Consider the following 22,388-nt stretch of genomic DNA (forward strand, 5'->3'; position numbering starts at 1 on the left):
GGGCCAGGATCTGGTCCAGCATCTGTAGTTTGTGGAATGAGTTTCTAAAGTCCTTCAGAATCCATTATGTTGAAAGTTACATGCTGTAAATATAAAATAATTATCTTGTGTGTAAGATAAGCTATATCAATCACAAGATTAACTTTGGTATTTGTTTTGTATCCTGTAGTCATATGAGTTAGTCCCACTTATCTGTATCAGTATTTCATGTATTGTAGGTACAATGCAATGAAGTAATCACAGTCTTTTCCATGTATGTCTGCCCACAGTAACATGGACTTACCTAATAAACAGTCCAGCTTGATTTGGTTTTCTATTTCAGTGGTGCTATGGTTTATAAATAGCTGTTGGCTACAGTATTCCATGCTGAGATAATGTGGCCATGTAATAATGATCCCTCAGAATTGTGTTTGTCATGGGGATTTGGCACAATATTGACTGATTATAGTGTGATTCTAAAAACTGAAATCTCTAAAGAGCAACTTGTGAGGGGTTCGGTCACAGAGATCCCCTTGGGATGGTCACCTGATGTGCTGGAACTACCTCTGAGCACATTTTCCCTGTCAGCTTGGGACTCCAGAATCTTTGTTGAGCCAGACATGCTAGTCTGCTGCAACACAGACCCTGGTCTGGTCCACGTCCCCAAAGCTGCAGACTTTAACCAAAAACTGCTCAGCGGGTCACCTATCTCCAGCACCCAGATGCCCAGTTCCCAATGGGGTCCAAACCCCTAATAAATCCATTTTACTCTGTATAAAGATTATAAAGGGTAAACTCATAAATTGTCCTCCCTCTATAACACTGATAGAGAGATATGCACAGCTGTTTGCTCCCCAGGTATTAAGTGAGTTAATTAATAAACAAAAGTGATTTTATTAAGTATAAAAAGTAGGATTTTATTAAGTATAAAAAGTAGGATTTAAGTGGTTCCAAGTAATAACAAACAGAACAAAGTAAGTCACCAAGCAAAATAAAACAAAAACACACAAGTCTAAGCCTAATACATTAAGAAACTGATACAGGTAATATCTCACCCTCAGAGATGTTCCAATAAACTTCTTTCACAGACTAGACTCCTTCCTAGTCTGGGCCCAATCCTTTTCCTGGTATAATCCTTGTTAGTTCCAGCTCAGGTAGTAACTAGGGATTTTCTCATGACTGGCAGCCCACTTTGATCTGTTCCACCCCATTTTATAGCTTTGGCACAAGGCGGGAATCTTTTGTCTGTCTGGATCCCCACCCCTCCTTCTAAATGGAAAAGAACCAGGTTTAAGATGGATTCCACCATGCTTCCTGGGCTGTTTGGCTTGCAAGTAAACAGAGCCATTTACAACCAATTGTCCTAGTCAATGGGAGGCATCAAGATTTTAAACCATCATCAATGCCCCACACTTTGCATAATTACAGTAGGATGTCCTAGTTATACTTTATATTTCTAGCTTCAGATACAAGAATGATACATACATACAAATAGGATGAATACACTCAGTAGACTATAAGCTTTGTAATGGTACCTTACAAGGGACTTTTTGCATAAAGCATATTCAAGTTACCTCATATTTACACTCATAAGCATATTTCCATAAAACATTATGGAGTGCAACATCACACAACATACTTTGTTTTGTCCTGGGGTTTTTTAAGTGATTTTCTATCTCATGGGCTGCAAAGTTTCTCTGTTAAAATAGCATATTTATTGGCGCAGTTGTGATGACACAAATGCCTTGGTTGGTCACAGTGCAGGATAGCTAAATCAAAACTGACTGAGTCAGTGCACACACAAAAACAACAACAACAACAAACCCATTCAGGATGAACTTGTTCTGAGTTTTAGACAAAACCCCTTCAAAGAAGGGAGGTACCACAATGGGATTTGTGCATTAAGATTGAAAGGCTGGCATATTTGTGAGTCAGTAAGTTTTTTAACACAAAATCAGATAAAGCTTAAGAGGTTCTGTCAGCAGAGGGTACCCTAATTGGCGAGATCTCCTCCCCCACACCCCATCCGAGGGGTGCAGATGTGGGAAAGGAGTGCTGTACCCATGGTAGTGCATCCCACCCACCCAGCCCTTCCTGGAACCCTGAGGAAAACCACCAATGGGTACTTTTGGGGGTTCACCCTCCATGTGGTTTCCTAGTGCAGAAGAGGGAACAGCCACTATCCAAACCATGCTCTTCTGCAGTGGCAGTGACAATCCACATGGCTAGATGTCTCAATTAGTATCCTGGGGAGTCATACAATAGTATGGCTTTTCCTAAGGTCAGATGTCCTGTGAGAGTTTCTGTGAGAATCTGTTCAGTTGTACCCTTTATCTTGTATTGAAAGGGTTTCACTATGTTGTACCACAATCAAGTGTTTTCTACTGCTTCTCTTTCTCTCCCAGATATCATCTCCTTAGAAGTTTAACTGGAATATTGAAAGCACATTTTGGAAACAGTTGTAGAACAGCCCAGTAAACTCTACTCGATTAGATGAAAAATAGTCTGGGACTCAAAGTATCTATACAGAGCATTTAAAACCAGTACTTCCCAGAAATATATCTTGTTCGCTTTTGTCTTTCGGGTTTCAGTTTATAAATTAGGGAAATATTTTCCATGGCTAATTTGTTTTAAATATTGTTCAGTTAGATGGTTCAAGCTATTCTTAAGAAAAATACTATGATTTTTTTTTAGCATCTGGACCTGAAGTCTTTTATGTGGGAGAAAATATAGGCAGTGCTATCATTTTCTCAGTATGTGGAAATGCTCTCCTTTGGAATCCATATACCATTTCCTCTCTCCTAAAAGGATGAAGAATATGGCCCCAGTATAGTAGTATGAGATATAATCTTCAGTGAGAGAGTCTCAGGCTTTTACCCAAGTTTATCTTAGCTGTACATTGCAGTGCAAAAAGATAAAAAATATGTATCTGATTTATATAACTGCTTGTAAAAAATCAACAGATAGTTTTGAAATAGGATATATTGCATTATCCTGAGCTCTTGCTGTCAGTTCAGATGAATGCCTTCAAAGTTTATGAAAAGAGTTTTAATACCTTTCCATTTTTGAACAGGATATTTTTTAGCAGCAAAAGACAAGGATGAGGAATTTAATGTCATATGAAATGTATAACACTAATGTAAGATTTTAGGCTCAGTCCAACTGGCTGCAGATCAAAGATACTCAGAGAAACTCAGCCAACTCTTTTCCTAAAAGGTCCCTTTCTTTTCTGAGTGAGCAAGCTGGTCTTTCCATCCCTACTGTAAGTCTGCCTCTGAAATCTAAGGTCTATTCTTTAATGAAACCATAAGCATCTAGCATTGTAGAAACCAACAGGATTTGACTTTTTTATACTTTTGACTCAACATGTCTGATTTGTGCAGTCAAGCCCACCAAATGGTGGTTAACTAGCCATTCGTAGATTCAGTTGTACAAATGTAAGCATGCAATTTGTACAGTGGTGTAAAAAATATTATTTTTGGATATGCAAGTGAGCCTCTACAGTTTACAAATCTGGCCCTAAAAATTTTTTTTTTCTTAAATGCAGGATTTCCCTGACAGCCATTTTTAAAATACGGATCGGTCTTATGAAGAGAAATTTTGAAAAAGCTCTACAACTTCATATTTATCTTCTACTTTCACTAGCACCTTATGGAATATTTTAATTCAAACACAACTACAATTATGAACAGAAATTAATGAAGTGCAATTTGTGATGTAAGATCCTTTTAACATTTATTATTGCATTTGTTCACTTACTAATTTTCAATATTCAGCAGCTCGCAGTAAGTTTCCCATTGCGTTATAAAAATTAGTGATGTTCTCCTATACTTAGCATTTTCTTTCTTTTTTTTTTTTTTACTACATCATGGATTGGTTTTGAAAAGAAATATTCTTTGGGAGAATTTTGAGAACAATTTAGTAAGAATTATCTTACTAAAACTGATCAAAGATCCATTTAGTCTGGTATCTTGGTTCTAACACCATATTCTTATGAGGGATGTATAAAATCCTTATAATGTACAGTACCTAAAGCATTATTACGGAAGGACTACCCAAGGTTCTATAATTCCCAAGGTTGCAGCATTCCCAATAGCAAGTGTTCAAAAAGCATGAGGCAGCCCCCTGCCCAAATGAGATTGGCTTAAATATCATGAGGTTTTACAAAAAATACTTATTATTTTTTATTTGTTTACAGGTTTGAGTCTCTAGAGTGTACTCACTTCACTTTGTTTGTTTGTTTTTGTTTTCTCTGCAATCATGAGAACTAGAAACGTTTTATTTTTTAAAATGAAGGCTGAGATTCTCATGCGATATCTTGATTCCAGCAGCTAAGTTTTAAGAAAAACTCTAAATATCAGGAGACTCATGATAAAATTGAAAGAGTTGGTAACACTGACCTGGTTGTGTTGAGTTTTGCACGTGAAGCAGGCATCCCCCCCACCCCCAAGAAGCATATGTCTGCTCTTTGAGCTGGGGGTGTGATTCCCAGCTCCAGGGAAAAGTACATTAAAAATAGAGCATAGCTTCAGCCATGCAAAGTATGTACTCATCCAGGCTAGGCAGGTACTCGGGGCAGGTTAGTCCTCCTGCTGCTTACACTGACATGGCTGCATGCCAGCTCAATCAGAAGTAGCATCAGTATGTCTCCTCAAGCTGGAATTTACACCTCCATCTTAAAGTGTGGACATATCCAAAGAAAAACTACTGTGATTTTGGGTACGGAATTAATTTTCTGAGAATTTACAAGTAAATTAGTTAATTAATTTGGGTTAAAATTTAATTGAAAATGAGTCATTAAAAATTTGGCTCTTGGTGTCAGATTGTTTCCTAAATCTGAATTTATTTAACAGAATAATACAAATGCTCCAGCATTCCCCTGTGGTTAAAAACTCACTGAAATCTCATTTATAGGCTACATTTGAAGTCTTTTTTCCCCAGAGTTATGGGCCTTTTTCCCCATTATATTTATAACAGAAAGGTTTTTCTTTGCCGAGAATGACAAATATTCTAGTACTGAGATTCCATGAAGAATTGCCCTATTTCAAAATGGCTGTCATCTGTTATTGTTCTCAGTGGGACTGAGGCCACAGGCTGCTCTTAACAAAGATGGCTGCTAAATTCACTCTCAGTAGAAACAAAGGCGTGAGGGTGTCTATTTTCAAAGATTCCTAAACTGAGGGCAGCTGTATCTTAGTCATGTGGAAACTTCAATGGGAGATAGCAGAGGACTTTATACACCAGCCTCTTCTGATGGATAAATCCTTCGTCATGAAAGTTAAAGGCAAAAATTGCCATTAATCCTAAATATTTATTTTAAAAGGTTCCCTGTGCACCAGATCTATTCAGGAGAAAGGGTAGGAAGGTGTAAACTAGGTAGGTGGGGGGGGGGGGCAGGCCTTTGGCAGAGAGTGGGAAATTTGTGTGTGTGCGTGCACAGAGGAATGTGGGATGCACAAGGAAGTGCAAAAGTGGGGTGTGTGGATATGTGTACACACAGAGGGAATGCAAGGAGTGCAGGAGAAAGGAGGAAATCTGTGTGTGGGGAAATGTGGGACACAGCGGAGTACATACTTCAGCTGTCTCTTTCTGCTCCAGTGAAGCAAAGCAGCTGTAGCAAACCCATCTTAACTGACTAGTATTTTCTGACTGCTCTGTACTTAGGGTTGCCAACTTTCTATGGCACAAAACTGAACACCCTAGCCTCGCCTCTTCCCCAAGGCCCCACCCCTGCTCACTACATTCACCCTCCCTCAGTGGCTCACTCTCCCCCAACCTCACTCACTTTCACTGGGCTGGGGCAGGGGTTGGGTTGCGGGAGGGGGTGAGGGCTCTAATGGGGGTGCGGGCTCTTGGGTGCATCTGGGGATGAGGGGTTTGGGGGGCAGGAAGGGGCTCCAGGCTGGGGCAGGTAGTTGGGGTGTGGGAGGGGGTGAGGGCTCCAGCTGGGGGTGCAGGCTCTGGGGTGCGGCTGGGGATGAGGAGTTTGGGGTGCAGGAAGGGGCTCCAGGCTTGGGGGTTGGGCTGAAGAATTCAGAATGTGGGAGTGGGCTGCAGGTTGAGGCAGGGGGTTGAGGTGCAGTGGGGGTGAGGGCTCTGGGGTGCTGGAGGGGGCTCCAGGTTTGGGGGGATCAGGGCTGGGGGGTGGGGTGCAGGAAGGGATACTGACTCTGGGATGGGGCTGGGATGAGGGGTTTGGGGTACAGGAGGGGGCTTTGGGTTTGGGGGCTCAGGACTGGGGCAGGGGGTTTGGGCTAGGGTGGGGCCATGGGCTTACGTCAGGCGGCTCCTAGTCAGCGGCGCAATGGTGCTAAAGCAGGCTGCCTGTCTGTCCTGGCTCCATGCTGTGCCCCGGAGGCGGCCAGCAGGTCCGGCTCCTAGACGAGGGGCGGAGGGCAGGAGGCTCCATGACGCACGCTGCTCTCACCCACAAGCACCGCCCCCCAGCTCCCATTGGCCAGTTCCCAGCCAATGGGAGTGAGAAGCCGGTGCTCAGGAGGGGGGCAGCGAGTGGAGCCGCGTGGAGCCCCGTGGCCCCCGTGCCTAGGAGTTGGACCTGCTGGCCGCTTCCAGGGCACAGAGCAATGCCCCAGGACAGGTAGGGACTAGCCTGCCTTAGTGCTGCAGCACCGCTGACTGGACCTTTAACATTCCGGTCAGTGGTGCTGACCGGGGCCACCAGGGTCCCTTTTCAAACAGGTGTTCTGGTCAAAAACCGAACACCTGGTCACCCTATGAAGAGTTGCCAGGTGTCTGGTTTTAGACCAGAATACCCGGTCGAAATGGGACCCTGGCGGCTTCAGTCAGCACCGCTGACTGGGCCATAAAAAGTCTGGTTGGCAGCACAGCGGGGCAGACAGGCTCCCTGCCCGACTCCTTGTGGCTCCCAGGAAGTGGCCGGCATGTCCCTCCAGCTCCTAGGGGGCTCCATGCGTTGCTCTCGGCCTGATCGCTGGCTCCACAGCTCCCATTGGGCAGGAACCACAGACAATGGGAACTGCATGAGTGGTGTCTGGAGGTGGGGGCAGTGCACAGAGCCCCCTGGCTGCCTCTCAACCTAGGAGCTAGAAAGACATGTCACTGCTTCCGAGGAGCCATCTGAGGTAAGCGCTGCCCAGAGCCCACACCCCAAGCTCCTTCCCACACCCTAGCCCCCTGCCCCAGCCCAGAGTCCCCTGCCCCACCCCAGAGCCCCCTTGTGCACCCTGAACCCCTCATTTCTGGTCCCACCCAGGAGCCTGCACCCCCAACCCACACCCCATACCCCTCCCCAACACCCTGCCTGAGCCAAGAGCCCCCTCCCACACTCCAAACCCCTCAGCCCCAGGCCAGAACCCCCTCCTGCACCCCAAACCCTTCATCCCTGGCCCAACCCCAGAGCCTACACCCCCAGCTGGAGCCCACACCAACCTCTGCCCCAGCACAGTGAAAAGGAGCGAGAGAGTGAGGGTGGGGGAGAGTGAGTCATGGAGGGAGGGGGGATGGAGTGAGCAGGGGCATGGCCTCATAGGAAAGGGGCAGGGCAAGGGTGTTCAGTTTTCTGCAATTAGAAATTTGGCAACCCTATTTGTTCTGCTCCACAGCAGATGGAGATATATATATATAAAAAAGTAAAAATAAAATATTAAAAGTTATTCAATATTTTCAAGTCTTTAAAAATATCCCAGGGTAATATTCCCTTTTGGGTTTCATGTTTACTTCTTCATATATGGAATTTTAAATTTGAAAAATCACGGAAATTCCCAGGAGAAAACTTCACTAAGGTTGAGAGCACATATCAAGGTAAAATACATTAAAGGGCTATTGCAGTTATCCCAAACCCAAGCATTGTAAACACGGGAAATTCAAAATTAAGATTACACTTAAAAGAAATCCAAATGTATTAAGCTATGTAAATGCACAGATAAGTAACCCTGTAGTGACACAGAATAGAGTGTTTAGTGGTGGGAAAAGAAAATGTGTCTTTAAAAATCAATTTAATGTAATCTGGGACCACACACTGAAATGCCTTAGTCATAATTGTATGGTTATTGCACGGTTTCACTACATGGCAGCGTTAGGGGGCCTTTTCATACTTGAGCATATTTGGATTTCTTTTAAGTGTAACCTTATCTCTGAATTTCCTAGGCTTCTAATGTTTGGTTTGGGGGTAGTTGCAACATCTGATGGTTTGGGGATAAATACAGTGTGTTTTAGCCTATATTTCTGATATATATGCTCATACTTAATTCTTAACATTGTTTTTGGTTACACCAGATAAGATAAAACTTAAAAGGACTATAAATTGTAATACATCATGACCTAAATTGTTCTCTTTCTGGAGTCAGGGAGGAATTTTGACACATTGTAAAATAAGTTCCCTGACAAAAACCATGTTAAGACTTACGTAAACTTTAGAATACATATCACTAGTTTAACTGATTAAGGCAGGTGTCCTGTGGCGGGTGGTAAAAGGAGAAGTATATGGCGTGTAGTTAGACAGCTTCATAATGCAAACACACAAGGGGACCAAATTAAGGTGCACAGACAACCTTAATTCTAGCATCTTCTAACTTTTGAGAGCTTGACTTTGTAGCCTTCATTTTTTAAAATTGTAATATACCTGACAGCTACTGGATATTACAATCATCTTGAAAATAATTTGAAATTGAGAAAAGATCTGGAGGGTGGTGGGTGAGGGGAAGGAAATATTGTCACTTCAAAAGAAAAGAAATGGATTGTTGGTGTCTTGCTAACTTCAGATAAAATCACAAGCTGGTAACAAAATCTCAGAATATACACGAGGGAGATATGGAGAAGACAAATAAGCCGTAAAAGGCTTGGATAATATCAAGGCTAAAATTGTTTAAACATACACTGAATAAATATTATTAGAGGATTCACCTATCTTAATGGATTTCCAACTCAAGAATAGCTTTTTTTTATGGTATACTTTAATTTTTGTTGGTATAATTGTTAGGCTTTTGTGAAAGAGACAGAAAGCAATGATAGCTATATACAATGAGTCATGTTCAAGTGCAGTGCAAATGGAAAAGTCTGTTTGTTTTTAAAAAAAACCAAACAAATGAAAAACTCGTTTGTATTTAACAACTTGTTTTTAAAACAAACAAACGAAAAACTCCTCATCTAGGATGCTGTTCTGACTCCCATTCACAGGAGTACTGCAATAATACAGTACTTACAGGCCTAAATATATTTTTGGTTTGAAAAGGGTCCTAGACCCAAACCCTCATCCCCTGCATCAAGCCTAATTATCCTTTCTGGATAATAATAATTAGGCTTATTATAACCATAATAATGCTTTGCCACCTCTTAATTGTAAGTGACTCCTCTCCACCATTATCAATCCACTTCATGAAAAGCCAGCCTAAGGATTTTGGGGAGAATTTGTGAGAAGATTGTTTGGGATAAACTCCAAATCTAACTGATTCATTGTACGTAAAACCTCTAGGTGTGTGCCTGATGATTAATGCTTTCCCAACCCCCACCACTCCTCACCTCTTGCTGCAGAAATACAGCTCATTTGCTTTTTCCTTTCGAGTTTCATGATTGTTTCATATTGGTTTACATTTTCAGTGCTAAGATTCCAAGGAAGAGGAATACAAATGTATTTTAAAATAATCAGGGGATCTTGTGGGATGCAGGCTTTTCTGGGCCCCATAGGGTGGTTCTGCTTCTGTGGCAACTGTGCTCCCCTCTTTAGGCAGGGGGGTTGACTAGTGAATCAGCTTAGTCATAGCAATACCAGTCACGCACAACCCCAATCACCCACACAACGGTATGGTGGAGCTGCCAGGGAGCCACATAGCATGTGGAGGACTCCTCACCTCCCTGTGCAGCAAAGCCTGACCTGTTCCAGTGCTTTCTGCATCTATGGAGGTTGGAGTCACTATTTGTCCCCTAATGTATCAAAGTCCAAAAACATCAACTACAACGAAGAAACTCAGAAGTTTTAGCTGCAAGGGTTCAACTTAGTAAAATTCTACCGTTATCATGGCTTGCCATGGGGCTCTCCACTAAAGCTGTATGGTTAAGGTTCGCTCTAAACTCTGCTCATGTTCCCCAGGAGGCTCTCACAGCTCAGGGATCCCTTCAGCAAGTCTGGCCAGAATTTTAAATTGTAACAAAAACTGAAACAAGAACCTGGGTTTTGCTTCTCATTATGAAAGTCTTACTCAGCTGTCCCATTGACTAGTTAACACTCTACAGGGGTGCTGGTTTGTATTTATTCTTCTTTAATGCCCAACAAAACATTCACTGATTATTCTCCATCTCCAATAGTTGAGAATATATAGGGCTTATTTTCCAAGAGCTACAGGGGAGTTTAGCACCATAACTGCTTTACCTTCAGTGAACATCATCCAGATAATATTTTTCATAATATTTTAAGGACCTAATCCAGCCCTTGGGTGCCTGTCATTGGAATCCAAAGCAAGTACAGAAGCACCGGGCTCATGTGTGGTTTGTCTGTGCCTATGCTGGTTTGGGGGTTCACTCTCCAAGCTTCTTTTAAAGGAGGAATTATAACTCTTCTCTTTCCATCCCCCAACAAAGGAATGTGTGAGAGATTCTGGGATGGGAAGCATATGGAGTTTCCTGTCCCCTGTGCAGGCATCTATAAATACAGCCTGTATTTTATTACAGGACAGGGAGATTTCATGTATAGCAAGATTTTACAGCCAAGACAAAAACTCTTCAAACAATTGGTTTTCTAAATGCATTGGTAAGTCCCTAAGGTACAGCAGAAGCATTAATGGGTGCCACTGTCAAAGGACTTTCAGAGACAGCTGAAAAATGGGTTTCTGTGGATTTTTTCCCATTTCTGTCACACATTCAAAAATATGCCACTTATATATGTACATATTTTACTTTGTTCATCACAAGGAAAGAGAACCTTACTTCAAATAAAACTAATTAACTGTGGGGGTAGGGGTTTGGGAAAGGAGGATAAGTTTAGATAGCCCTTCTGAATGGGAGATTACTCTTGAACTGGAGAAATCCCCACAGTGCATTTATGTCAAAAGTATTGTACATGTTCTTTCCTCACACATTCCAGTACAAGATGGATATTAACTATGTGTACCAAATGCTTAACTGGCAGTAAGTCAACCTTTTCTGAGTGAACAGCCCATTGATAATACAAAACATTTTTCTTTTTTCCCTCAAAAAATGAGAGTTTGCTGCCTATTATTCAATGATTTTTTGTCAAATTAGGGAACAGAGAGCTTTTTATTCTTTCCATGAAGTGCCCTTTCAGATTCAGTAATTGTATGTTCTGTTCCTCAGGAAATGAGAGAAGATCGAGATCGGTCACGATTGGACTCCATGGTGCTGCTAATTATGAAACTGGACCAGCTAGATCAGGATATTGAAAATGCTCTCAGTACAGGCTCTTCACCATCCAGCACCCCAACATACAAACGGAGGCATATACCTGTGAGCCTGTTTGCTAACTTTTTCTTTTTATTCAAATTAGATTTATTTTGTTTCATTAATTCATTTCTCTTCCTTTCTATGTCTCTCTCATTTCTTTGATCAGCCTAGCACTTGCAGCTTGTACTTTTCTGTGAAAAGAGAGCTGATATGTGGGAGAATTATGAAAATACCCCAGATGAAAGAATGGGAGAACAGCAAAATTCAAAAGGTGTCAGGCTGTTTCTATTACCTCTTATTGCTAAGACAAATTAAAGTGGAGTTAGAATCAGAGTAATGTTAGCCTGTGAATATATGCACATTCCACTTGATTTGCAACAGCTAGAGTTGAAAATGTAATTAGTTACAGTTTGTTTTGTTCCCAGTTGTGGGGTCCAGAAATTTTTCAGCAGGGAGCCACTTCTGGGCCACTTTTGAAATCCTCCTCTGTTAGAATAATATTCCAGCATAATGCACAATTTTTATTTAGCTAGAGAGTCTTTTGCAGAGGACAGTGTGAAAGAGTATAGAGCAGTTCACTAACTAATGAATAAATTGTTATTTTAAAAGATTTGTTTAAACAAGTAGATGTGAGGAATATGACCAACTTTTCAAGTGGCTTGTTTGGGATGTCATAATGCAGGTTTTCTGCTCATCTGAACCATCCCTACTGCAGCCATTTTGCAATAAAAATAAGCAATCTTAAAGAAACATGTTCATTTTATCCAGTGTTTGGAATAAAGCTTTTTTCTAACAAAGTCATCTTCATTATTTCCATACAGTCCAGTTAGTAATGTGTAGGAAAAAAAACAGCTTTCTATTTTTGTCTGAATCTGAGCATGGTGGCCAGTTGAAGAGTATGTAGTTAATAATATAATACAATTCATGTTTGTATTCTGTTACTTAGCAAAAAGTTTGACAGCATATTACAGTTAAGCCACTTAAAATATAGAGGTGTTGAAATACCCCCAAATTATAAATATTTGCTTATCTCTCAGTAGGGGCTGCCATAATGTTCACTATTTAAAATAATAATAATGCTTATTGAAATACTCAACTGGGGATTTTTTAACTCATTCTTAGAAGAAACCAAATCCAAACAGAAAAAGAAAGTACAACACAAAACAACATAGCTACTACATATCTCTGAAATCTTTAATAGAAATGTTTTCAGTTTGAATGAGAGAATTTTGAAGATTTTGACTGGCTGTTAAGTGTCTCCTGATGTCATTTTTCTTTTTAATTTTATTTCTCTTGTTGAAATTACGTTGCACTCAAATCTTCAAATTGCATAGAAAGTACTCTCAAATTCACTTATGCTCAAAGGTGCAATTCATCCCTGTGCAAAGGACCTGCCCAAAGTTCATGCACCCACTCAAATCCCACTTAAGCCATAGGAAAGTGGGTTTAAGCAGTACATGAGCTTTTGTGCAGGCTCCCTCTGTGCATGGATGAATTTCACCCATGATGCTCAATCCCACTCCCCATGCAGACACTGGCATAAAATCCCATTAACAATAATGGAGTCAAAGTGGAGTCCAAAACTCCCATTTAAATTAGTGAGTGTAGAAATAGGGCCCCAAACTATCAAAAAAAAATTACACTCTATTCCCTTTAAATATAGCTGGCTCATGAATTTTCAAGGAGTTTTAACTGTATGGAAAATTTGAAGGGACATTAATAAGTCATTTTTGAGCTAAAAGGAGACAGAAATAAAAGTCCAAATCAAGGTAATTTTTAATTCATTGTAACTGAAAAAAAAGCACGGTGTATGTTCTTCAAACTTTGCGTAAACTTTCTCCTCTGCTTTCAGAGTCAATCAGGGAATTCTGCAAGACCACTTTTGCAGGCCAAAGTTACAGTCTATTAAGACTTTATAATGGCAACTGGTTGAAAACTTAACTATTGGCAGGCTGCCTATTCTCCATAAAAACTTGTATCAGTGGGATTGCTTAGAGGGGGAAAAAGACGAGGGATGGAAATTAAGAAGTGTTATCTAGAATATTCTGAAAACAGGAAAATGTTTAATTCATTTCAGATATAAAGTATGTGTTGCCTTGACAATATAGATTCCAAGGCCAGAAGGCACCATTGTGATCGTGTGGTCTGACCTCCTGTATAACACAGCCCACTGAATTTCCCAAAAATAATTCCTAGAGCATATGTTTCAGAAAAACATCCAATCTTGATTTAAAAATTGTTAGTGAGGTAGAATCCATTATGACCTTTGATAAATTGTTCCAATGGTTAATGACCTTCATTGTTAAAAATTTACACCTTATTTCCAGTCTGAATTTGTCTAGCTTCAACTTCCAGCCATTGGATAATGTTATATTTTTCTCTGCTAGGCTGAAGAGCCCACTATTAAATATATGCTCCTCATGCAGATGTCGAACAGAGATGTCACTAGAATAACTGTTTAAGGCCAATGTTGCCTCTTATCTTCATAACCTTTTCAAACGGCTTTATTTTAATCTTTTAATCTTTTAGGGACAACTTGTGTTCTTAGATATCACATGTGTAACTTTCACTGATTTCCTTTAGACTGGAATTTGCATGTCATAGAGGAGAATCTGGCCCTCAGTGTTCCAGGGTCTCAGGGGTTCTCATTATAGTGGGTTTAATATATGATACGATAATGAGCTATCCATAATATCTATCATCCTGCTTTTCATTCTACAGCTGACAGTTGTGGGGAGCCTGTTGGAAGGCAGCATGTAGAAAGCCCCAAATGACGACATGGTATACTTCTGCTAGCCAAGAAAGGAACATGAGGCAATGGGAGCACCTAGTGAGCTTTCCAGAGGTGGCTAAGTGTGCTCATTCTAGTATGGCCTTGTAACAAGCTCTTTATAGGCCTAGCAGTGCACCTGTTGGTACCTGAAAATAATTATGCAATGATAGATATGAAATTCAGAATGCATACAACATTGTCACAGGGTGGCTGGCCCCTTCAAGAGGGAACAGGTCCAGGGCACCTGTGACTCAGCTGCTTCCCAATTGGGCTTAGGAGTAGGCATCTGTGCCATATAAATGGACAGAGGCTGAGAGAGTGGGGAATCAGGAGGAAAGGGGCAGGTGAGAGCTGGCTGGGAGAGACAGAAAAGAGCAGGTGAGAGTTTCCTGAAGAGGGAAGGAGAGAAACAGGAGCAGTAAAGGACAGCTGAAAAAAAGCCATTGGAAAGAACAAAAAGTGAAGGAGGTTGCTAGTGAGGACTGGTCACAGTTGGGGAATCCCTACTGAGTTACAGGCAGGCTTGCGCAGAGGCCCCTAGGAACAAAGGGAAGAACCAGCCTGATTCAGAGAAGCTGAGCCCAGAACAAGAGGGTTAATAATAGAGGCTGGATCTCACAGACTGCGAGGCCCGCGTGAATGGAACACTGTGGGAGGCTCTTATGCAGCAAGCCTAAATGGAGGTCTGTGGGAAGCTGAGCCCAGGAGCAAGAGGTTGGTCCTGGTGGGAAGTTCCATGAACAGGGGCAGGACTCACAGATGGAGAGCCTTCTCACAGGAGATGTGACTTGGGGCTACTGCAGAAGTGGCATGGGAGAGAAGCGAATCTGGAAATCTCAGGTGGATGGCCCAGAGCAGGGGTTCTCAACCTTCTTCTTTCTGAGGCCCCCCTACATGCTATAAAAACTCCATGCCCCACCTCTGCCACAACAACAATTTTTCTATACATAAAAGCCAGGGCTGGCATTAGGGGGTAGCAAGCAAGGCAGCTGGGGCCCTCACAAAACTAAGTTGCTCAGGCTTTGGGTGGCAGGGTTCGGAGCCCTAGGCTTCAGCCCTATGTGGCAGGGCTTCAGCTTTCTGCCCAGTGAGTTTAAGGCCAGCCCTGCTTGGCGGACCACCTGAAACCTGATTGTGTCCCCTCAGGGGGCCCCGGACTCCTGGTTGATAGCTGCTGGCCTAGAGGGTGGAGCCCTGGAAAAAGGATAAAAAGAGAATTAATTGGAGATGGACTCTTGGGAGGGAGAGCTGGAAATGGCATCCATGGAGGGGGCATGGAAAACTGCTGTGAACCTGAAACACATTACTATACATACCCAAGTGCAGTATAATATGGTGCAGCCCATTTGTCTTAGATGACTGAAAGCTTGATCCTGCACTTAGATACACTCACTCATAGCTATCAAATTGACTCACCCGCATATGTGTCTAGAAGAACAGTAACTAATTTTACAAGATAATTAGTGATAACGCTTGCCGTCAGAATGAAAAGCATTAGCTGAGCCTTTAGAGGGAGACAAAATATGAAATACTGGATTATTAGCATTATTCTGATACTGTTTACATGTTATCACTGATTTCCTATGAACCTTGGTGCCTGTGAGTATTGTACAAATTTTATAAGAATCTTGTTTCCAAAGCAATTATTATGTTTACATTGTCTCAGCTAGATGTTACATGGTATTTTTTAAAGGATGTGTTTATTTCCTCAATACACTATTTTTGTTACATTCTTAAAATGTGAATATAACCTCTGGCCTAAAAAGTTAAGGCATCTTAACCAAAGACTACATTTGGCAAATGCATCCCATACTAATATAACTCCAAAATAACAAGAAGCTGCGCCTTTGAATTGCACAAACTGCTAAATGATGATGTCACCTCAGCTGTATAACGATTTACAGATGTTCACTGAGCTTGGAAATGCTTCCAGAGACAGAAGGTGGGCGCAAAACCCAAGACACACAGGAAACACTAAACATAAGAAAATAATGCCAGACTTCTGCAACTGTTAGATGATTTTTTTTTTAACTTTACACCCTCCCATTTAGGGGAATAATAGCTTTGATGTTAGTGGTGATTTATAATTTCAGCACAGCAGCTAATGCAAACCACCTTCACTGAGAAGAAGGAAAGTGAATGAGTGCACATCTAAGGAAGGAGAGAGAACAAGGGGATGTTTGCTGTTACCTTACAGAATTAAAAATATATTATATTTGGATGTGCCTAAATAAACACTTTGTTATTTAGTGTTATTTATATTGTGTAAATAACATAGTACCCTGCATTAAACAGTTCCATTTTAACATGTACTAAAGAGATTTGTACCATTTTTGACAGGATTTGGAATCTGGCTCTGAAAGTGGAGCAGACGTCATCTCAATAAGTCACTCCCAAACACACTTGCCTCCTAATATCCATGCTGGTGCCCTAACATCTCCATGTCCAATGGCTGGCTCTGGAGCTAAACCCAAGGCTGGGGTGAGTTTAGAACAATGCTAATCTTATCATATGTCCTAATTATTGGACAGAACGGATAGAGTTGATGTGCCACATGTCATACAGGCTGTAGAGCAGTATACAGTCCCTATCAATGTATTGAAAGCTTTGAAGTTGTCATAGGTTTCCCTTAACGTGTTTCCTAAAATGCAGGATGCATCTCAAAATGCACGTTGTGGCGTAGAGTTCTTAGATAAACTAGAGCTTTGGTATTTAATCTGGGACTATGTGCTGAGAATTGTTACAAGTTTGGCTTTCATGTAAAAAGACAAACCATAATGGAGACACAGTGTTTGACTTTGGAAGATAAGATTTACAGCAACTGTAAGGAATATCTTTCTGTGGGATTCAGATTGTGATAGCATACGTTTACATAGTGTTTGTGGAAACTCAAGATAGTCAAGGGAGCTCACTAATTGGAGTGGCTGTCATCACAGGTCATAATGTTATATGGTGGTACAACGTTGCATCACCTCGTAGTAACAGGATGTCAGCAAGGAGAAATGAATGAAGGGGACCCACAGAGAATAAAATGATCTGAAATGATTTGTGTGTGCAATGTGCAAAGCAATCCTTAGTGTTCCCTGCCCCCATTTCTCCCTAGCTGGAGAATCTGTACTGATGCATATACACACAAGAATGAGAGAGTCTAAGGGAGCGTACCTTGGCTAGTCTCAGATACTTGATGCAATTTCCTGTAATTTAGATGACTGACATTTCAGAAAAGAGATTTTTTTGCAAAATCCTTGTTAAATATTATTTGCCTTTCTCCCCAAAACATGGTGAGGTGGTGGTATCAAGAGGTCTTCTTCCTCTCTACCCCTCAGAGTGAGAGGGATCTGCTGAAGGCACAGACTTTCATTTAGATGACGACAGATGGATAAGGGCCTCAGAGTTGGGACCCATCTTTTCACATTCAGGTGCTGTTGCAGTTCCACTTATCAGAAAGCCTATGTACCCCAGAAACTTTCAAGCAAGGCACCAGCTCCTTCTGCTCTTCTCACTTCTTCAGATTCTTCTGCTGGGTAAATCCTCACTTCATCAACCAGAGAAGTCTAGGCTTCTCTAAACTCTGTCAGTGCTGGCACAGAACCAACCAGAGAATCTGGGCACCTTCACCAACTCTGTGGCAGACCCTTCCACTTCTCCCCACTGCTACACCCAAAGGTAATTGGGCTGGCAGAAAACTTGGGCCAAAACCTAGAAACAAAAAGTGAACCTGGTATAAAACAGCAAACTTATATGTGTAAAAATAAGTATATCAATGCGTACTGCGCTGTAATAGCAAGATAATTAATGGCTCTTCATTGCTGCAGTTATGAAGGTTCCAATAAACATGTATGTGGATTTAGGATTCTGCACTTGTGTAAAAATAAATTCCCATGTCATTGATCATTTGAACCAGTGCATAGCTATAGCAAATAGAGGGCTCTGCACTTTGTCAATAACTGCATAAAGCACAGCACAAGCTCTTGAGCACAGTGCAGTTGTTGGGAGGATGCAGTCTGAATGTCCCATTTCACCATCCCCCTGTTGAGAAGAGCAAGCATCAAAGACTCTCAAAGGTAATAAACATTTTTTTCATTTAGATTTCAGTACTAATATTTGGGGGTCTTTGAACAGCTAGCTTTCTGGTCAGCAGTGATGCCATGGGATAAACATCAATGGAGCTAGGTATGGTGAAATGTTAATTCCCCATTTAAAAGCATTTGTTCTTTGATGACTTTGCCTCTGGGTTAATGCTGGATGTATCTAAGTAGTTCTTTTTCTTTGATGTCCATTTTTAATGTGTACTTTTTGCAATGATTCTGTTTTTTCTTTTGCTGTGAAATAATTTTAAATATTTTAAAACAGTGTATTAGAGGTGTATATTTCATATACATTTATAGAGTTGCAGCAGTCACTCCTTATGTAAGATTGATTCTAAGTTTCCATTTATTCAACTCAATTTTCAAAACCTCCCCTAAGTTTCCCTAAATGAAATCCCTCTTCCTGAAACTTCATGCTGCATCTCATTCCAGGGTTGAGGGATTTTTTTTCTGGGAAGATTAGTAAATACGATCATACCAAGAGCTCTCAGATACTATGGTGATAGATTAGATAAATAAACAGTGGATCCAGTCCCTGATTATTTTCTCCCACCCTTGCCATGTGGGAAGGAGTACAACCCCCAATAGTGCCAACCTCTACCAGGTATGCTCTCACTGTGGGTCTTGTACTTTCAGAACATGCTAGCTGGGCACCCTAACAGCCAGCAAGCATAGTGCTGATGCATACCATTGCACCAGCTGTCAGCTCACTGAGAGGTTTGCCCCTCATCCTGCAATCACTGGTTCTTAAAATCTGCTTTCTTTGAATCCCCAGCGGGGGGAAATCCACTGCCTCTCATCCTCACATACCTTTGGTCCCAATGTTAGTCTAATATCTAAACACTGACAAGGATATCCATCACTAGATGCTGTTAGCAAGATGCTTAGCTGGCATGCTCCATCCCAAACTGCACAGAAAGCAGTTAGAGCCAAGTGTACATGACTCAAAGGAACAATTTGGCATTGGTGTGTAACAAATATGTGTCCAACACCAGCTGGTTGAACCTTCCCAGAATAGTCACCAGGGATGTCTATGTGCAGATGGTCTCCCCTGTGAAATCACTGGTGAAATTGCTCGTGCTGGCTGTTCTATCTATGGAAGTGAATGTTGTCATAGTTTGTTTTGTTATGGTAGCTGGCTGAGAATAGCTTTATTTTATATCTTATTTCCTGCTGTGGAAACTTAGTGAACTCTTTTTAATGGGGACTATTTAAAAGGATTTATTTCCTTCTGGAGTAGTACTATTGTAATGCCTTAAGGATTGCAGGTGTTTATTTTTAGTAGGTACTGCTATTTACTAACAGTGTGTAAACAACAAAGTATGGCTACAATTAGTTACTGAAAGGAATGGCTAAAAATAGCAGATATATTTTATGTTCAGTTTATAAAACATAAAATATACCTCAACATTTAACTCTATTATGGTCTTGCTATGCCCCTAAAATGAGGAAACCAACACATTTAACTATGATATATATTAGAAGCATATAAAACTACTAAAAATATTAGAACTAGGGATTTGGGTGTTGATCAACCATATCAGATTGTATGGTCACTCTTTGATAAGAGACAAATCCTGCTCTTAGATGCATTCAGGGAACTGACTTCACCAGGGACAGCCTGTATAGTCAAAGCAATGCATCAAAGGGAGAATAAGGAGAGGAAGGATGATACAATGGCTATGGCAGTACCCTAGGACTTAGGTACAAGACCCTGCTCTGCCACAGATTTCCTGTGTGACCTTGGACAAGTCACTTAGCCTCTCTGTATCTCAGTTTCCTGTCTGTAAACAGTGTGCTGTGAGGGAAAATACATTAGAGATTGTGAAGTGCTTGGATACTTTGGCAGTGGGGACCATATAAGTACCTAAGACAGACCAAAGCCCATAACAAGTACAGACATTGGTCTACATCTGCTTTATTATGACAGAGTACCTGAAAACAGAAGTTGGTTTTTAGGTTTATTTCCTAGTGGTGGAAGTTGACTTATCTACTGACCTTTGGGGAAAAAAAGGCTAGTTTTACTTTTCATGGGCACTTCTTTATGACGTGTTAGATATAAATCCTTTCACTGACAGAGGTGTTAAAAACAATCTTTTCAAGATCAGTAATTGAAAAAGTAAAAATCTCTTAATTTCTTTAGCCACACTGTATAGGCTGTCCTGGGCTGTTGCATAAATACCGTGCAAAAAATTTAAGATATGTTATATGTGTAATATTATGATTTAAGGGATTGATACAATCAATTGAAATAAATAAGAAGTTATTGGCATGGCAAGCTATACAAATGTTACCAAAATATAAAAGGCAGAACCCTCCGTTACCTGTCAGAGGTAGATAGCCCTATCTTGGACAGAATGTATCTATACAATCTGTTTGAGGTTTTTATCCCATGTCTATTTGTCATTACTGTCCATTCCTGATTCAATGGCAAGTTGTTATGTTGGGTGAAGCTGTTCCTGCCATTGCTTTAATTACAGTGTGATACTTCAGCCTGGGTGACTTGAAAGAGAACAAGTAGAATAATAGCATTCAGATTTAAATACCATCATTATAGGAATATTCTTGCCCCTCCATGCTAGAGTGACTATAGTGCTGTGATGGCAGGGATCAGTGCACCAGAACTTTATATATCATGGTGAGGACTTAGATCTTAACTTTGGATAACCCAGGTTTTTAAAAGAGATTTTAAAGTGATTGTTTATTCCTAGGCTTAATGGGTTTTTAATTTGCTTTTATTTGTAGAATTTAGTTTGTTCTACTCTGTAATCTGCTAATAACAAACAAAAGTGAATAACCTTTTAAAAGTTTAGAAGAACAGGTTTCCCTTATATATCAATAAAAGATTTTCAAGAAAATTGATTGAATTGTCCACACCTGTGTACAAAATGACTGCTACCAAGAGGGATTTTACAGCTAACTGGCTGGTTGAGTGTCCATAAAAGGGAGAGACACCCCCCCCACCGCATCATTTATCACAGATACATACAGACTTCAGGAGGGCTCCCACTAGGCACAGGGGTCTACTGCACAGATCTCCTCGCAGGATCAGGGCCTAAGCCTGTGTTATCTGGATGAAGTATTTACAAACTCTTCATTAATCTACATAATAAGATATCAGAAATGTCACTCTGAAACCTAAAATGTCTGAGTCAGTGTGAGGTGATGGAAGCAGTGAGGAGAGCTCTTTTTGTTCAGAATATCACCAAGTTAAATCATCACTGGGTTTTGCAACCTGTTACTATCCATTTTTTAAGTTCTCAGCCGTTTTGACTTTACAAATTAGATCCGTGCTGTGTACAGCTAAAGTAAGAGATGTATCTATGCTATGCCTGGAGTCCCATTGTGATATCAGAAGTAACTCAATCATCACCCAGATTTTACAGCTAATTTGCAAGATGCAATTTCATTGTATGAGGGAGACTGTACATAGGGTGGATTACTTGGCCTAACTGCCAAGCCCATATATCCAAATGCCACTTGCACAACTGAACACAAATCTCCCAGCACAACCCCACATAGACACAAATCAACACAACCATCCACATAACAACACAAACAGCAATAACCCCAAACACACACAGCCCCTCAGCATAGCGCACACCCCTCATTTGCCATCTGGACAACTCCACACAACTCTCTCAGCACAGCCCATACAACAATTCAACACAACCACACACACTATCATAGAATCATAAAACTGTTGTGTTGGAAGGGACCTCAAGAGGTCATCTAGTCCAGCCCGCTGTGCTGAGGCAGGACCAAGTAAACTTGGACCATCCCTGACTGGTGTTTTTCTAAGCTGTTCTTAAAAACCTACAGTGACAAGGATTCCACAACCTCCCTTGGAAGCCAAGTCCAGTGTTTAACTATCCTTATAGCTGGAAATATTTTTCCTCACCTAAATCTCTTGCTGAAGAATAAGCCCATTACTACATATTCTAACTTCAGTGGGCGTGGAGAACAATTGATTCCCATGCTCTTTATAACAGCCCTTAATATATTTGATTACTATGATCAGGTCCCCCCTCAGTCTTTTTTCCCAAGATTAAACATGCCCAGTTTTTTTCCAACCTTTCCTCATTTTTGTTGCTCTTCTCTGAACTGTCTCCAGTTTGTCTACATGTTTCTAAAATGTGGCACCCAGACCTGGACATGATACTGCAGCTGAGTCG

At 41.1% G+C, this 22,388-nt stretch overlaps 1 protein-coding gene across 1 annotated transcript in view; it reads left to right on the forward strand.

Moving 5' to 3' along the window:
- The window catches only part of DLC1 (DLC1 Rho GTPase activating protein), a 354,507-nt gene that overhangs the window by 60,921 nt on the left and 271,198 nt on the right, over positions 1-22,388 (forward strand). The window contains exons 2-3 of the mRNA XM_074951354.1: positions 11,266-11,415; positions 16,466-16,606. Coding sequence (XP_074807455.1) covers positions 11,266-11,415; positions 16,466-16,606 — 291 coding nt within the window. The remainder of the gene's footprint in view (positions 1-11,265; positions 11,416-16,465; positions 16,607-22,388) is intronic.

Source organism: Natator depressus, chromosome 4 (assembly GCF_965152275.1).
Source record: "Natator depressus isolate rNatDep1 chromosome 4, rNatDep2.hap1, whole genome shotgun sequence".
NCBI classification, from domain to species: Eukaryota; Metazoa; Chordata; order Testudines; family Cheloniidae; genus Natator; species Natator depressus.